Genomic DNA, 16,880 nt, shown 5'->3' with positions numbered 1-16,880 from the left:
AAGCTGTTAGTACACGCTTAATCAAAACATCATGCCTGACCCTGCCGCTGGCTGAAGCCTCAAGTAGAGAGATAATATTTGGATTTCTCTATGATTTAATTAATCTCCACAAATCTTTGCTCTCCGTTGGCAGCTTGATCCGAAGTTATCCAATGGATGCAGTCTATCATGTTCTGAGGGATGTCCGTCTGCAATGCACACCGCAAGCATTTCTCTGCATCTTGTCCGCCCTTGTACATCCCTCCAACATACAGAAAAGAGAGAACGAGCGAGTACCAGTCATCACGATACTTGTACCCCTCCTCCTCGTCAAACAGCGGTGATATGAAGAAGGGAGTCCCAACACGCTGTCTGAGCAATTCCGGGGGGTCATCCACAAAGAACGATGCATCAAAGTCGCCGAGCTTCAGCAAGCGGCCGAAAAGTAGAAAGTTATCCGGCTTGACATCCCTGTGATACACACCATTCGCATGCAAGCCGAACAGAGCTCTCTCTCCATGCTCCCACAACTGGTCATAGTTATTGGTCAGATCTCCAGCTTCGATTGGAAGTCCAAAGCCGTCAAGAGCCATCCAAGCCAGACCGTCGCCTACACCTGTGACAGATCCGAAGTATTCCAATGCCACCATTGCCCGGACGTGAGGTAACTTGTCCACAATCTTGTGAATCTCCACTTCCCTCGAAATACTGGATTCCTTTGCAACTTTGATGACAGAGGAGCTGGAACCTTTTCGCAACACAATCGACCTGCCACCGACACCGATGACTTTAGCTTCAGTGACATTAATTTCGAAGTTGTCGTGGTGCCGGTGGAGCTGAATGGGAGCAAGTGGGATGTTTAGCCTGGAGCAGACTGTGTCTACATATCTCACCAGCAGCTTGAAGCCAGGTTCAGGTTTTAAGCTGACTACATCCTGCAATGTCGCCTGTGAGATGTTCTCAACATTTAAATGCGGAGCCACGTCAAAGAGAAGATTTTTTCGGTCCCAGCGTGGTGATGTAGGGAATTCTGGTGCCACTTTGAGTGACTCAACATCACCGTTCTCCTTGTAAGTAAAAAGAGCAAACCACAAACGTTCAACCCTTTCGCCAAAGATCCCAAGGTGCCATGGTCGAGGATCTTTGTTATTACACTGTAGCATTTTGGCAAATCCGTGCCTGTTCCTGTCAATCCCACCAGTCGGATCGCCTTTCGCAAGCTGAAAGACGGCTTTAAGTTCGATAGGCTGAGAAGTTTTACCAGCTTGCACGCATATATCCTCGGGAGCACCTCCTTCCTTGAAGAAACAAAAATCGGATTGGCCGGAAGCAGCCCCCACGCAAAACTGTAAGAGCAGAGGGTGGTAAGGAAGCTCCAAATCTATCTGACCCCTCTTTCTTGCCGCTCTCATCGCCACAACGTTCTTCAAAGGAACCCCTCGAGCTTCAAAGAGCCTGAAATGCAAATACCGGAGCTCGGCAACCAAAGGGCGCAATGGCTTCAACAGCTCATCGATGCCAACAATTTCCCTGGGAACGTTCCTTTTCACAACCTGTTCGTCCCACAAAGCCAACTCGGGGCATGCTTCAAAGTGCATGGTAACGTACGCAGTATTTGGTAGAGTTGTCTCGCGATTTTGCGTCTCTCGAATCGATTGCATCCATTGCCTCTGTTTCAGGACCTCGCGTACTTTCTGCGGGGCTTCACTTTTCCTGATATGCACAAGAAATCTCTCTGGAAGTTGGATATGTGTAGGCACCCAGCGACACCACATGCAATCGTCGACCCGAAGTTGGTCGTAACCCATCTCGTTTAGCCACTCCCAAAGTTCATCGTCATTCTGGATGTGCTCTGGAACATGCATATACGTGTTCTCCGAGGGACAAAAGACTCTACGCAAGTGCTTGGAAAAACGCCGAGTGAGTTCAAGAGCCCCTTGTGCCTGAAACAAGCTAAGTAGAGCTCAAAGATGCTTTATTTCGTTAAAGTGGGACTTATTCAGTAAAGTGGGACATTAATTAGCATGTGTCCACATGCCATTTCCTAGTACTTAATTAATATTTATTAATATTTCTATCAGTTTTTTAATTTATTTTTTTATATTTCACAATATTATAACACAAAATCATATGAAAAGTTTTTAATTTATAAATTATAAAGTTAAAACTTTAATTTTTTATTGTTGTTATAAAAATGGCATGTGGCCACACACCATAAGTGGGATAATGAAAAGTCCCACTTTAACGAAATAAAGCATAAAGTGAAAAGAGAAAAAGTCACTTACGTCTAGATACTCGTCGTCAACACGCATCCGCTTGGTCGATACCATCTGAGTCATTGCTTGCAGGCTGGTTTCCTGTAGAGCCGGTGGAAGAGGAGTTTGGACGTGATTTATTCGAGGACCAGAGCCGAATCCTTGCTGCTGCCGCGGCGTTGCTTGCCGGCTGGTTTCCTGTAGAGCCGGTGGAAGAAGAGTTTGGAAATAATTTGTTCGAGGGCCAGGGACATAGCCGAATCCTTGCTGCTGCCACGGTCGGGGAGGAGGCTGGACCTCGGATCCATAGCCACTGCCCAGAACGAACCTTTGTTGCAACGGTGAGCGAGTAATTTGCTGGACGTGACCACCGCCAACATAGCCGGGTCCGTAACAGCCATAGCCCTCACCGTCGCTTATCTGGCCTTGCTGCTGCGATGGTGGGAGAGTAGCTTGCCGAGGCAAGCCGGATCCACAGCCACTGCCTTGTTGCAATGGAGGAACATAGCTGGGTCCATAACAGCCATAGCCCTCAACGTTGCCTATCTGGCCTTGCTGCTGCCATGGTGGGAGAATAACTTGCTGAGGCAACGGTGGGCGAGTAGCTTGCCGCCGCCAAGGAATTTGCTGAGGCTGGACGAAACTTGATTGAGCGCCGCCGACATAGCCGAATCCATTGCCCTCTGGCCGATAAGATCCAAGATGACCCATGCTGTTATTAAGGGTTTTGGGTTTTTAGGTTACATTCTTTTTTGCCCTACTGCAATCCTAATTTGAATCGCGTTTCAAATTTTTTTTTGAATGTGTTCCACCATTCTATGGCATTGTTTCCAGCCACCAGTGGCATTTTGGAGCTAGAGCAGGCAGTGGAGGATCTTGAGCAGCACCAGCGCGATGCAAATCCTTCCACATACGCACTTATGCTGGATTGGTGCGTCAGGTTGGGTGCTCTGGAAGCGGGCAAACGAATCCATCGCCATTCCGTGGAGTGTGGAATGGGCAAGAACAGGTTTGTGGAGAATCTCCTCATCAACATGTATGGGAAGTGTGGTGCTCTGGAGGAAGCCCGGAAAATTCTTGACAGGATGGAGGATTCTAATGTTTTCTCCTGGACAATCATGCTCGCAGCTTATGCCCAGAATGGGCATCTCGACGATGCTCTTGAGTGCTTTTGGAAGATGGAGCTTGAGGGGGTGAGAGCCAACCGTGTGACAATCATCAGCGCACTGGGTTGTTGCAAGAGCTTCTCTCGAGGGCAGTGGTTTCATTCTCGGATCAAACAGGAGGGATTTCTTCCGGATGACGTGATGATCCAGAATGCTCTCGTCAGTCTCTACGGCCGATGCTGCGAGGTGGATCAAGCGAGATCGGTCTTTGATGAGATTTGTAACAAAGATTTGGTGTCCTGGACTGCCATGATCTCGGCTTTCGTCCAGAACGGGCATCCAGATCGTGCGATGGTGTGCTTTTGGAGCATGCAAGCTGATGGGGTCAAGCCTTGCCGTGTGACGTTTATCACCATTCTCGAGGCTGTGATGGAGACGAGGGATGCGAGAGTTTGCGAGGAAATCCACCTCCAGATCATCGAGACCGGACTAGAGAAAGACGACAAGCTCCTCAACTTGCTCGTAAGATCTTATGGGAAGTGTGGGGACATGGAAAAGATGAAAGAAAGCTTTGAGAAGCTGGACGAAAAAAACGTTGTCTCGTGGTCCGGAACGATAGCAGCGTTTTCTCAGAACGGATACTTCTGGGAGGCGATCAGGCAGCTCCAGAAAATGGATCTGGAAGGAGTACAGGCGAACGAGGTAACTTTTGTTAGCATCTTGGATGCTTGTGCTTGGACTGATATTTCTTTTTCTTCTTCTTTTGCTGCAGCAGGATCGAAGCTCATAATCGCAATCACCGATCGCGTTCTAGAAAATGGTTTCCATCAGCATCCGGTGGTGGCGACTGCGCTTGTCAACTTGTTTGGCAAGTTGGGAAGGCTAGACAGCGCAAAAAGAGTTTTTGATTTGTCTCACGCGAAGAGGGACGTTGTGTCCTGGAACTCGATGCTGTCTACGTGCTCCCAGAACGAGCAGGGAATTCAAGGCACTTGGGAGCTGTTTCAGCAGATGGATTTAGAAGGTTTCCAGCCGGATCCAGTAACTTTCGTCACGCTCCTCGACTGTTGCGCGAGTTTTGCAGATCTGAGACGGGGGAGACAAGTTCACCAGTGTGCCGTGGCGAGCGGAATGGATTTGCTTCCCACTGTGGCGAACTGCGTCGTCAATATGTATGGTAAGTGTGATGATTTGGAGGAGGCAAGGAGTGTTTTCGAGAGCTTGAGTTACGGGCGAGACGTGGTTTCATGGAATGTAATGCTCTCCATTTACGTGCAGGCAGCAGGAGAAAACGATTCTAGTGCCAGCAAAGGTAGAGACGTGTTTGAGCTGCGAAGGAGAATGGATATGGAAGGAGTGAAGCCAAACGCTATAACTTTGATCAGCATGGTCGATGCTGCAGCTGTTTGGGAGGAAATTGAAGAAGGCGAGTTTCTTCGTTCCCGCATTATCGAATCTGGCTATGGCTCTAACGTTGCCGTGTGTAACAGCCTCGTCAACATGTATGGGAAGTGCCACAGCTTGGGAAACGCAAAGGAGGTGTTCTGGAGCATGGAAGAGAGAAAGAACGAGATCTCTTGGAGCTCTTTAGTGGCGGCCTATGCTCAAAACAATCAAGCAACCGAAGCTATGAAACTCTTCCAACACATGGATTTGGAAGGCCTGAAGCCGGACAGGGTGACCTTGATCAGCGTCCTCGACGCTTGCGGGGACTTGAGAGCGTCAAAGCAAAGCTCGCAAATCCACGCTCGAGTTTTGGAAGCAGGCCTGGAGCGTGACGTGGTTGTAGCGAATGCTCTCGTCAGCATGTATGGCAAGCTCGGTAGGCTCGAGCAAGCAACCGTGATCTTCGAAACAATGGGGGAGAAAAGCGTCATCTCGTGGAACACAATGGCGGTGGAGCTCGCTAAGGCCGGGCGCTGCGAATCGGCGCTGGAAGCTTTCCGGGGCATGTCACTGGAAGGATTGGAGCAAAGCAGCAGCAGCTTGGTGGCGGTGTTGTTTGCGTGCTCTCACGCTGGCCTGGTGGAACAAGGCAGGGAAATCTTCCTGTGTGTGCTGGAGGACAAGCCTGGCGACGATCCAATGCCGAGAGCCGAGCACTATGGCTGCATGGTGGATCTCTTGGGGCGATCGGGAAGGCTGGACAAGGCCGAGGAGCTCATCGAAAACATGCCATTTGTACCGGATTGTGTAGTATGGAACATGCTGCTCGCGTCGTCCAAGAGCTATGGAGATGTCGAGAGGGGCAAGCGCGCAGCCAACGAAGTTCTCGCCATCGCAAAATCCATGCCCGGGAAGAAGGGACTAAGCTCCACTAACGACTCGCCTTATGTGGCACTGGCCAGCGTCCTGGAGGGAAAGCATTGAGCCTATGCTTCCACTGAGATTTGAACTCAGGACCTCCCGCTTACTAAACGGGTGCTCTGACCAGCTGAGCTATGAAAGCTTAACATTTATAACCATGATAAATGTCTTTAATATAAAGTGGCCAGAGCAAGCGATATTGACATATTGACATACGATATCAGTCAAGACTCCCGTTATTAATTCAAAATATTTCACATATAAAACACAATTATAATAAGAAACTTAGAACTTCAAGATACAAGTTCTATAAGTCTCTTCCAAAAGCTTTTCACAATTCTCACCACAGGATCAGCACTTGGGTCACAATCATCTTAGATCATACACAGTATAGTCCTGCTCTCACCCTGAGACGAAGTCACACCTTTGGGCAAACTTCGACCGTTTGGACCGCTTTACGCGTGGTGGTGGCAAGTTCCGCTTCCGCTCGTGAGCTTCAGCCTGCAGGGCACTGGGGCCGAACTTCATCCTCCTCAAGAATTCGAGAGCAGATTCATCACCAAACAGGTCTGCAGCATTCTCTGCATCCAAGACGACGAAGCCTGATTTTTTCCCTCCCGCATGCATCTCCCAGAAATAGCGACATTGATCTCCCTTCAACTGCGGCGGCATTACCAAGAGCTTTAACTGAATGCTCGAGAGCAACTTGTATGCTTCTGTATCCTCAGGAAAACCGGTATTGGTCGAGCTCAGTGCATTCTTAGGAAACTTGTGCTGCTCCAAGACGTGCATCACGTACACCTCTGTGTCTCCATTCCCTTCATTGAATTTGTAGCGAATGCCTCGCACAGCATCAGCACCGGCAGTGTTGTCTCCTGAGATCCATGTCGTGCAGAGTGGATCATCCCTTTCCAAGTCCACAAGAAAGACTTCTGGATCGTAGCCGTCGGCAGAAACAAATGCATCGATCAAGCCTTTCACAACTTCACCTTTCCTAGCGGCCAACTCTTGAAACCCTTGAGGGCAGCCGCTTGCCTGCAGCAGTGGTCTGAGAAGTGGCATGTCTGCCATTTTACCACCGAACTTCTCCCACATGCTCTCAAACGATAGAGCTAAGAAGTTCTGCAAGCACAACCCCTGGCCTGACGGATAAGGCACAGCAGCCGTTAGTCGCAGCCACTTTGATGGCAGGTAACTACTCGGGAGGAATCCCTTTGCCTGGTGTTGATCTTGAAAATAATTTCTAGCTGCTGCAAGAACCAAGTACTCGTCCACATGAACAATGCACCCCGCAGCTGTCCGCTCCAACCATCCCAGACCAGCCTCAACCAGTGCCACACATATGTCCTCGTTGTCCCTGAAAACGTAACCCCTTCCAGCACCGAAATACTGCACTACAGCCGCCTCAAGTTCCTGAATGAGATTCACTCCATGGACAATGGCCTGTTTCTCTGCCAACTTCGACACCGCCCCGTAGGAAGTTTTCTTCGTCTCTGGCTGACTCCGCTTTGTTGTCAATCCCACTGTGACATAAGCTGCTGCCTCCCGCAGGCTCAAGTCCTTTAGGATCATGATTTCCAAAACACACGCCAGTGGTCGAAACCTTCCTTTAAAGACTTTGTACAGGGTCCGCAAGTCCGCTTCATCGTCTTCTGTTAGTGCTATAGCCTGTTCAGCGTAGTTAACCATCTCCTTAGCATTCTCCCAGATACCGAAGTTCACAAAGTCGGTATCCGCTATAAGCTTACCAATACCAGTGCAGAGAAGATCCTGCTTGAAGTACAATGTGTACCCTGTGCCTGAGACTATGACTACGTGCTTCAGAGCTGTATCCACTCTGCAGTGATTTTCCAGGCAGTTCGCAAAAGGCACGTACCCACCCCTCGAAGTCGACCAAAAGTAGCCATCCTCAAACAATTTCATCGCTTCTTGGGCTTCGTCAAGAGCAATCGTTGGTATGGGCACCGGAGAGTTGAGTTGGTGTAACAGTGGCTCCAGCTGAGACCCTATCTGGTTCCGCGATAAACCACATAACTTCGTCACCGCACCCCTGAAGAACTCGCAAAAAGGATCGCGCAGTAGAGCAACGCCGTCTTGCTGTGCTAAACCCCTGCATGCGGCTTGCAAGAGCAGCCACTGACGCGACGTGATATTCTTGCTCTTGCAGTAGAGATAAATCTTCATTCTGCAGGCCAGTAACAGCGTCACGAACACTCTGGCGACGGTCTGGTTGAGGGCCAACTCCATAAGGCTCTCACCTTCAGGATTGCGATGGGCACGAATCAGAAAGCTCTCCAACATCCTGATTGAGAATTCGAGATCCTGAGACCCCCCGTTGAGGGCAGTGACGACGAAATAAAATCCATCTCTTTCCTGGAAAAACGGAGGGTCAGGTCATTGTGATATATATTTGCATGCACTTAACACAGAAAAGATCATACAATGACCTTGTTTTCCCGCATCCTGAGACACCAGAAACGATCATGCATCGACGGCCTAGACTTTCGGCGTTCTCGAGCTGCTCTTTCAGCTGGGCACAGCAGGAATGCTCCGACTGACCTATCCGGAACAGCAGCATACTCGGTACCTTCATGTAGACAGGCACGCCATAATCATCATCTACAGGGAGTGAAACTTTGCCTTCCAAGTACGCATCTAGAAAATCCTGGACTTCGTTTGGCAGCAGAAGCGCTTCGTCCCAATCCAACTCCTCCATTCCACTAACCCAAGGGCGTGCGCACCCTAAATCCCCAAGCCATGATGATTCTCGGAATGTACTGTAGTTTGTGTTGATGGATAATCTGATATTGCTAATTAAATTGAGTTTACCTTTGTGATTGTTACAAGCTATTGATGTTAAGTCCTAAGATCAATAAATGAAAACTCTTCTATTGGTTTAAGTAGAGTTTATTAAACACTTGGGCCATGTACAAATGGGACTATAATTTTAACCATCATCCAATTACAAAGTATAAAATAGATGATTGAGTGTTAATTCATTTTCCCAATCTTATAATATCTCTTTGCTCAAAAGAATGGAAGTGTTATAGGAAATTTCTATAGGAATATTAAAAGGCACTAAAGAATTTGTAGGTAGTGCTAGTTGTTCCTAATCCCTTTGTATCCCGGCCCATTAACTAGAAATCTTTAACTACCTTTTGTTCTTTTGAGAAGAAGTCCAAATTTATGGCTATAATGCTCTATATTATTATTAGTATAGTGAGATTTTAGTAGCCCTTGGATTAATTTTATCAAAACCACTCACTCTTCTATATAAGTTAGGGTTTTTTGGCTAATAAAATATGTATTTTTCTATATTCCACTTTCATATTCCATGCACTCACTGTGAATAAATTGTGCATATTTAAATTTTGAGTTCAAAAATTTTAGGAGTTTTTGTTAAATATAAGGACAAAATTCTCATTTATATTTAAGTTAAACCACTTTCAAATAAATTAAAGGATTTAATATATAAAAATTAAATTTTAAATACACTTTTTATGATTTTATTATTGATTATTTTTATATCTCAAATAACATTTTAAAATTTATACACAATAATTAATATAATTTAAGACTCAAAATGAGTGATAATTTAAATACTGTTTATATATAATTTATTCTAAATTTATTTTATCAGGTTGAGATAGAGCAATGAATATACCTAGAAAGTACTTTGATATTCTGGGATATTGTATCATCTAATAGTTGTTATTTATTTAGACTAATTTGTATTTAAGATTTAAAAACATGTTTATAATGTATAAAATTTCCTAAACATAGTTGATATGCAATAAGAGTAATCTTGTATTACTATTAATCAAACCATGCAGCATTGCAGTGTTGCATGCACCAACATGTAACAAATTATTTAAATTTTTTAGCATGACTAGTGCTGATTACATTACAATTGATACATAGCCTCTTTTGGTCGATATTGATTTCACCTTTAGCACTAAAATTCCTTATAAATTAGAAACCTAAAAGCTTGAATGTAGAAAATATCTAACCTCTCTTGCAGGCCTCTAAAATTGAGATTTTGCACTTAGGCAGCCTGAGGAAGGTTGTCTTCATCGTCCTTGAAACATCTTCAAAATCATCCAAATCTATAAAGCTGAGTAAGAATATCTCTTCTTCTTCTTCCTTAGTGACAGGTAATACAAACTTATTCTACTACGGAACACCAACCAAGAGACTAAGTTTCTAGCAATAAAAAAATGCATCAGTCTTTCATGTTGAAACAACATAATTGCCTTTTCATCCTTGCTCATCTCTTCATCATTCTCTCCAAACCGATGACTAACAAAAGCATTGCTCTTGTGCCGCAACTTGTACTCCCACAATATCGTGTCCTTCCACTGCATTTCCCACAATCACCTCCAAATTGAAAATGCAATTGCAATACACCGATCTTGTGCCCCTTGCCCTTCTGCTTCTTGCCGCAGCATCTCGAACAGATAGCAACAACTAGACGAGGCACAACTTTGGCCGGTTCCATAACTATGTAAAAGTTCATATGATGAAGTACTAAGGAAATTTTGTGCCTCTGTAACATATGCATACTAAATACTACAAATAACTATCTTAATCTAAATATTGAAAATTTATATACTTCACAATTATCCTTTTGAAGGTTAGAATGAGCCTTTCTATTAAATCATCCATCTGTGGATGATAAGCACTCTTGAAAGTATAGCATATCCTTAACTGAGATGTCAAAACATGAAATGCCCCAGCCATAAATGCAAAACTATTATCTGAGAGAAAATCTACTCTAGATAAAATACTGAAACACCATTTGCTTAAGGAGGAAGTATATAAAAGTAGTTGCAGATGCATTAGCAAGAGTATCAACTTCCACCTAATGAATCAAATTGTTGAAGGTAATAATGATGTATTCATTGTTAGTAATTGACTGTCAGATAGGCCCTATAAAATCAAATGCAAATGGGAAATTGCAATGACTTCAATGTCCTTTTGTAACATGAAGAGGAGTATTAGAAGCTTGGCACTAAATGCAACTACACACATAACAAATAACATCATATTACATCTTTATCTGATAAAAAGATTTTCAATCATATGACAATGTCTCATATGGCTGCCTAAGATACGAGAGTCATAGTAGGCATCGAGAAAGTGTAGAATAAAAATAAAAGACACCATAAATGATATTTAGGATTAATCCCCACAAAATAAAGAAGATTGTCTTTAAAATGATATTATGAATAGAAATGCTAAAAGAGCAAACTATTAACAAGTGATGCAAAATTCTCAAACTTATTATAAAGCTTTTGGATTCACAGCTCAACTTTTCGAGCCTCATAAACATTGTCAAGAGAAGGTAAATTTTGCTTTACACCTTGTAAATGCTAAATATCAAATACAACAATTATTGATGGCATGGAATCCTTGTCTAGAAAGTCTATCAATATTGGAAAAATATAGACTTGTCATGAACATGAGAAGAGAGCAAAAAATGGACAAGAGTTCAAAAAAGAGTATCAACATTAGCTATAGAACCCTTTAGGAAATAAAAAACTTTGAAATTATATATTTGAACCCAATTGAGTAGTATGATTAATCAAGTTCTTTCACTTTAATAATGAAGTAATTATATGATAATCACTTAGTAATATATGAAAACTATGCTAATATGCATAAAACTTATTAAAACCCCAAACTACTACTAAACACTTTTTTATTATGGAGTAGTTCATTTTTTCTAGTTACAATATACAACTAATATATGCAATGGAATGATATTGACCAGACTCATTTGCATCAATACACCCCCGAGACTGAAATAAGAAGCATTCACGCATAAAATGAATAGGTTAATTATAATTAGAAACACCAAGATTAGAAGAATTATCAATAGCTTTTTGAGATTCATAAACACCTGCCCACATTCTTTAGACTAGATGAAAAAGAATGTTGACAATTTCAATAATGTTTGCTATGGTTCAATATAATAAAAAAAACATGATCAACAAAACAATTAAGATGTTACACTTTATTTAAGAAGTGCTACATATAATTTATGCATTTTGGAGTATGAAACTTTAAAGAAGTCATAAATTTGTCAAAATCAATTTGTAAATCTTCACAAAAAATACAAGTCCCCAAGATAAGTCATATCCTTAAACCCAAATATGCATCTTGACTATTTCAACTTTAAACCAACTTCTTGCAGTAAATCCAACATCATGCAAACATTATAAATATAATTCTACCACATCCCCTCTGAGTAAATCAAGACATCATTGATGAAGTTATTAATCACCTTTGATATATCATAAAGAATCTTGTTGAAAATGAAGTATTGTTCAAACTAAACGATATCATTAAAGACTTATATAAGCTAAATGTTGTATGAAAAACAATTTTATGAACATTTTTCTTGGCCATTGGTACATGTCAGTACTCAAAAACAAAATCTAACTTAATGAATCAATGATTTTTTCCAAAAAAATCTAAAAGATAAACAATACGAAGAAAAAGATATATATCCAGGATACTCACCTCATTTAATGAATAATAGTTGATATAAAATTAAAGACTTTAGAACTTTGAGACTTTTATATAACACCCTTCTTTAATATCTTCACATTTGTGTGTAAAATCTTGATCTCCTTTAGTGACAAACATTGAATAGGAACCTTGATTGGATAAACATTTTTAATTGAAATAGGATGATATATTCTAATGTTGGCCCTAAACAATAAGTCAAAGTTGAAGAGATCTTTGAGCTGGTCAACTACTACAACATAAAAACCATAAAAGGGATTTAAAGAGGGAATAAATGAGTAAAATGAAAACACAATAGAAAGTAATATGGAGATAAAAGTGATAGAAGTAGAGATAAAAGTAAAAAGATAAAATAAAATAAAAATGAAAGGAATAGAAGAAAAATAAAGGGAGAAGCCTCAAAGTCACATTTGGTATAATTGCGTTGTAATTAATCTATACTAAGGATGAGGTCAAAAACTTGACTTAACATAATTTACAATACTTGAAGTTCAATATCACCCATATACATAGCTAAGTTCACCTTATTTTGTATACATACAAGTGTACAACCATTGTTATAGAGAATGAAGATTAGCTTTGCTACATGACATAATTATAAATGATAACATGTGGCAACAACCCAAGCAATAGAAGATAAACTTGAACATATATTAATTGATATAGAGAATAATAAGAGACTTCTTGTTATAAAAACAAGTTTGGAAAATAAACATTAGATGAATTGGTGGCAAATGAACCCCTTGATACTCTTAAAAGCAGGATGGAAGAACAAACACCATCTACTACTTGTGCAACTCCTCGTTTTCGAAAGAATCTTTGTATCAAGACTTTATGTTACAAGATGTTGTTGATGCCAAGGCCTCCACCTAGAAAACAAAGGATGCCAATATAAGCAACCAAAGACAACAACTTGAAAAACAAGTTCAAATATAAAAAGAAAAGGTCCATATACAAAAATGCATTAATTTTTCTAATCAGTTAAAAGTGTTTTAAGATATTTAGGGTTAAACATTTATTAGGTGACCTACTTATACTGGTTTCATTTGCTTTGGTTAGGTTTTACATAAGGGGTAGTGTGTCAAAAGAGCTACAACTTTTAACTTCCGTTTACAAAGGTATGAATTTGTAAAGAAATGTGATGAATTAGAAGAGACCAGAAAAAATAACTTTAAAAATAAATATAAAGGGAAAGAGCCTATGAATAATAATACACCCCTTTTTTCTTTTAATTAAGAGTCTCAATAACAATGTAAACCTCCATATGAATAGAATCATTTCCTACAAAAAGTAAAACTGAAATATATGTAATGATAAGTGAGAAAGGTGCTACCTCATAACATTGTGTTAGTCACAAAGCATTGTTAAAGGTTGTTAAAACAAATGCATGCACAAGTCTTACAAGATCTTAATGAAATACTAGTTACAACATTTTCAACTTAATCCACTCCTACATATTTGACTCAATATAAAGTAAGAGGCCAAACATAAGAAGGTTTTAATATGCATAAATGGCTACATTCAACCATTATATCACTACAATACTATCCTTTGGAGACATGTGGGAAACTCAATAAAGACAACATCTTAAAAATGATTGAATTAATAGTACATATCCTCCTCAGGATTCCTATAGAAAAACTCAAGATTGGTAGCAAAAGTAGGAGTTGCACTATACTCCGTGAATGCTATCATCAATTCAAGCTAATTGTACAACTGCAACTACATAGTTGAACAATTACACCAATTATTACTCCAGAGTCAAAGGAGAAGGAGACTAATTTTGCCATGAAGATGAATGAAAAGAACAAAAACAAAAGAAAAATAATTGAAAAACTAAAAGAAAAGAGAAATTTAGACAATATAAAAGTTAGATTTAAACCAAGAGCATAAATCCAAACACTCCTAAGCACAATCAAAATTGTTTGTCACCTTACATAGAATATAAAAATAGAAGATAAAAATATGCACCAAAAACCTTAACTTATATACAAGAGTGAGACTACCAAATCCCACTATATTAATAATAGTATGTGGCATTATAGCCGCACACTTAAACCTCATAACACAACTTGTATAAATTAATATGATTCTGTAAAAATAATAAAAATTAAGAATTTTTTTCTCATTAATTAAAAATGTGTGCAGGTTTTTATATTCATCAAGAGTAAGCAAAACATAGAGTAGCATTTGGAAGATTGGCAAGCATTCCCTTGAAACCAACTATGACAAGATAAGATGCTTGGCACCACCGATATTCATAGGCCACACGAGTGTATGAATATCCCTGAGACACTATCCAGGCCGTCAAGATATATCCGTTTAGGTTGTGAGCCCTGCGATGTATGTCAGCGTGGGGAGCGCCATAGATGCCTGGGCGACGTTTGAGAGAATTGGCACCGGTGCGACCGTGTGTTTGAGGCTGGAAGAACCCGATGTCCCAGGGGGCACTGCCGAATTTGAGCTGAGCCGGGACGCCGTGGAGGATTGCAAGGAGATGGCCGGCAAGGAGGTGAGCGACACTCCACTCCTGGAGGACGAGGACGGCTGGCCTTTGACAGTGGTTCGCTTCTCCGACTCGCTCTACCGCATCAAGAATGTGGCCGCGGACAGCTTCCCGGAGTCCTTGGCGCTCATGGATTTCCACGCGCGCCGTCGCGTGCACGGCCTCTCGCCCCAGGATTTGGCTCGAGCGGACGAGGAGTACCTGTTGGCCAGGAAGATCCCTTTCACTATTCTCTTGGGCATTCATCACGTCTGTAGTAGCCTTTGATCTTCTTCGTCTTTGCCATTTACGTTTGAAGCTGTTCTTGCAGACTCTAGACTTTCTGGGGCATCCAGCAGTGGACACGGTTGGCAAGGTGATCAATGAGACACCAGGCAGGCCGAGGCTCTTGTCCGATCTCTCGCTCGAGGAGATTCAAGCCAGAGGCGGACGGCAGTATTAAGTTTTTTCATCGAGTCTCCTGTTAACTTTTCTTCTTTGCATTTGTTTCTTGCAAGACTGAGAAGGGCTGTTTTCTATCTTTGATATTTTTAAGAGATTTTTTTGGGGAGTCAAAAAAGAGGTTGAGTGAGTCTAATCCAAGTTTCTGTTGTTTAGAATAGAAACGATCCTTTGTTGTCGTTTTTTCTTGGAATTTTATGTTTGTGTCCTTCCAGGCGTGAATTTTTTCGTATTTAATGTTCCAAAAACAAGCTCCTGAAATTCATAAGAAGGTGCATATTCACATACATCTATGTGTCCCCACTAAATAAAATATAAGTTAACTTAAACCATTTTAAAAGAAAATAATATACTTACTAGACTACTGGCTCTCACAGCTATTCTATTAAAATATTTTTCATGATCAAGCCCTTGCTGATGACAGAAAGTCTACTCTTCACACCATAATGTCTTCTGTGCGCCATCTTCATTTGGATCTTTCCACTGCCATAATACTTGACGATCTAGGGATTTCCAAGCATGCCATCCAAAGTCATGGCTCCATAAAAGTATTTTCTTAATGAAATCTTCCACTTTGCACATGCAAAATCGTTTGGAAATGCATTGGCTCCCAAGATATCCATCTTTACCCTCAGTTTATAGTTTTTTACCAACTCATACACAATAACCCACAGTCCCCACACGTCCACAACCAACATGTAACTTGCTCATGATCCTCAAGCTCCATCTCTCTTCACTGCCACCACCTCATGCACCATGTACTTCAATGTTCCACAGTTGACAATACTGCTGCATGTCCCACTACTTGTTTGTGGCCATGTCAAAGTCTCCGATCACCACTTCATCCATTGCAGTGGCATTGAGCCTCTCAAAGATGTTTTTGAGCTTGAGATTGCAGTGGACAACCCCTCTAGAGTGCATCGACTTAGCATTTTTACCAATGTTTTGGGCCCTCGGCCTGTGTAACTTGAACCTTAATTTAGGCTAATTACTTTAAAAAAATCTTTTATTTAAATCTTGGTAAAATTCTGCTGGCTGGGCAAGCTAATTGGACTAAGAGACATGGATAGCGTGTACTGGCTCGCTGGAGTTTTGCATGGCATGTTTGGAGAGAGGTGGTGGCGATGGGGATTCCAACACTCCACGAATGGATTCTCTATCATATTTCAGTCCCAGAAAAGACGGCAGCGATGCCTAGAGTTTCAACACAGAAAGAGGTGTTGCTTTGCCACAAAATTATGAGCTTTGACAACGTTTCGATTTGGACTTCCAAAATGCACAAACTAACGCATGGCATGAATGGTATAAAAAGAGCTCTCGCAAGAGAAGAAGAAACCAAAAGAATGGCCGGGTGAGGATCTGTTTCACGAGGCCGAACTCCAAGGTCCAAGGCACGGCAGCGTCCAGCTCGAGCACTGATCACGGCATCCAGTTTCACTGATGATTCAAGAGCGTCCTGTACCTGTACGAGCTGCCAAGCACTGGCTGCAACGACGAGCTTCAGGGGTGCAGCGATGCGGATAGCGAGTCCCATCGCCAGAAGCTCCGGGCCAGCGCTGGCTAGCCGTGATGATCCCGATGCATCACGCTCGGCAACCTTGCCAGCGATGGTAGCGTTCGAAACAGTTCGGGAGGACGAGATGATTCCATACGTGGATGGCTTTCCATGGGATTCCGCGGAGGAGCTGGAACGTGCAGCTTGCGGGCCTTTTTCTCCCGAAGAAATGAAGGATGCAGCGTCAGAGGAGGTGCATT

General features: G+C 42.0%; 3 protein-coding genes and 1 non-coding gene across 4 annotated transcripts; 2 read left to right on the top strand and 2 right to left on the bottom strand.

The window, feature by feature from the left end:
• The first annotated feature begins 3,000 nt into the window (after positions 1–3,000).
• On the top strand, positions 3,001–5,823 carry LOC9645223 (pentatricopeptide repeat-containing protein At4g13650). Its single transcript, XM_024665723.1, has one exon. The coding sequence runs from the start codon at positions 3,053–3,055 to the stop codon at positions 5,708–5,710; it is 2,658 nt and encodes an 885-aa protein (XP_024521491.1). The 5' UTR covers positions 3,001–3,052; the 3' UTR covers positions 5,711–5,823.
• On the bottom strand, positions 5,716–5,789 carry TRNAT-AGU. Its single transcript has one exon. It is a non-coding gene; the product is annotated as a tRNA-Thr (tRNA).
• A 76-nt stretch (positions 5,824–5,899) lies between the features above and the next one.
• On the bottom strand, positions 5,900–8,385 carry LOC112342990. Its single transcript, XM_024665722.1, has 2 exons — positions 8,073–8,385; positions 5,900–8,020 (listed from the first exon to the last, which is right to left on the bottom strand). The coding sequence occupies exons 1-2, from the start codon at positions 8,361–8,363 to the stop codon at positions 6,050–6,052; spliced, it is 2,262 nt and encodes a 753-aa protein (XP_024521490.1). The 5' UTR covers positions 8,364–8,385; the 3' UTR covers positions 5,900–6,049.
• Positions 8,386–14,493: 6,108 nt separating this feature from the next.
• LOC112342977 lies at positions 14,494–15,465 on the top strand. Its single transcript, XM_024665701.1, has 2 exons — positions 14,494–14,933; positions 14,995–15,465. The coding sequence occupies exons 1-2, from the start codon at positions 14,520–14,522 to the stop codon at positions 15,124–15,126; spliced, it is 546 nt and encodes a 181-aa protein (XP_024521469.1). The 5' UTR covers positions 14,494–14,519; the 3' UTR covers positions 15,127–15,465.
• Positions 15,466–16,880: the final 1,415 nt, after the last annotated feature.

The sequence above is a fragment of the Selaginella moellendorffii genome, unplaced genomic scaffold (genome assembly GCF_000143415.4).
Source record: "Selaginella moellendorffii unplaced genomic scaffold, v1.0 SELMOscaffold_126, whole genome shotgun sequence".
Lineage (NCBI taxonomy): Eukaryota > Viridiplantae > Streptophyta > Lycopodiopsida > Selaginellales > Selaginellaceae > Selaginella > Selaginella moellendorffii.
Note: the sequence above shows the minus strand (reverse complement) of the source record. Positions and strands in the feature narration are given on the sequence as shown.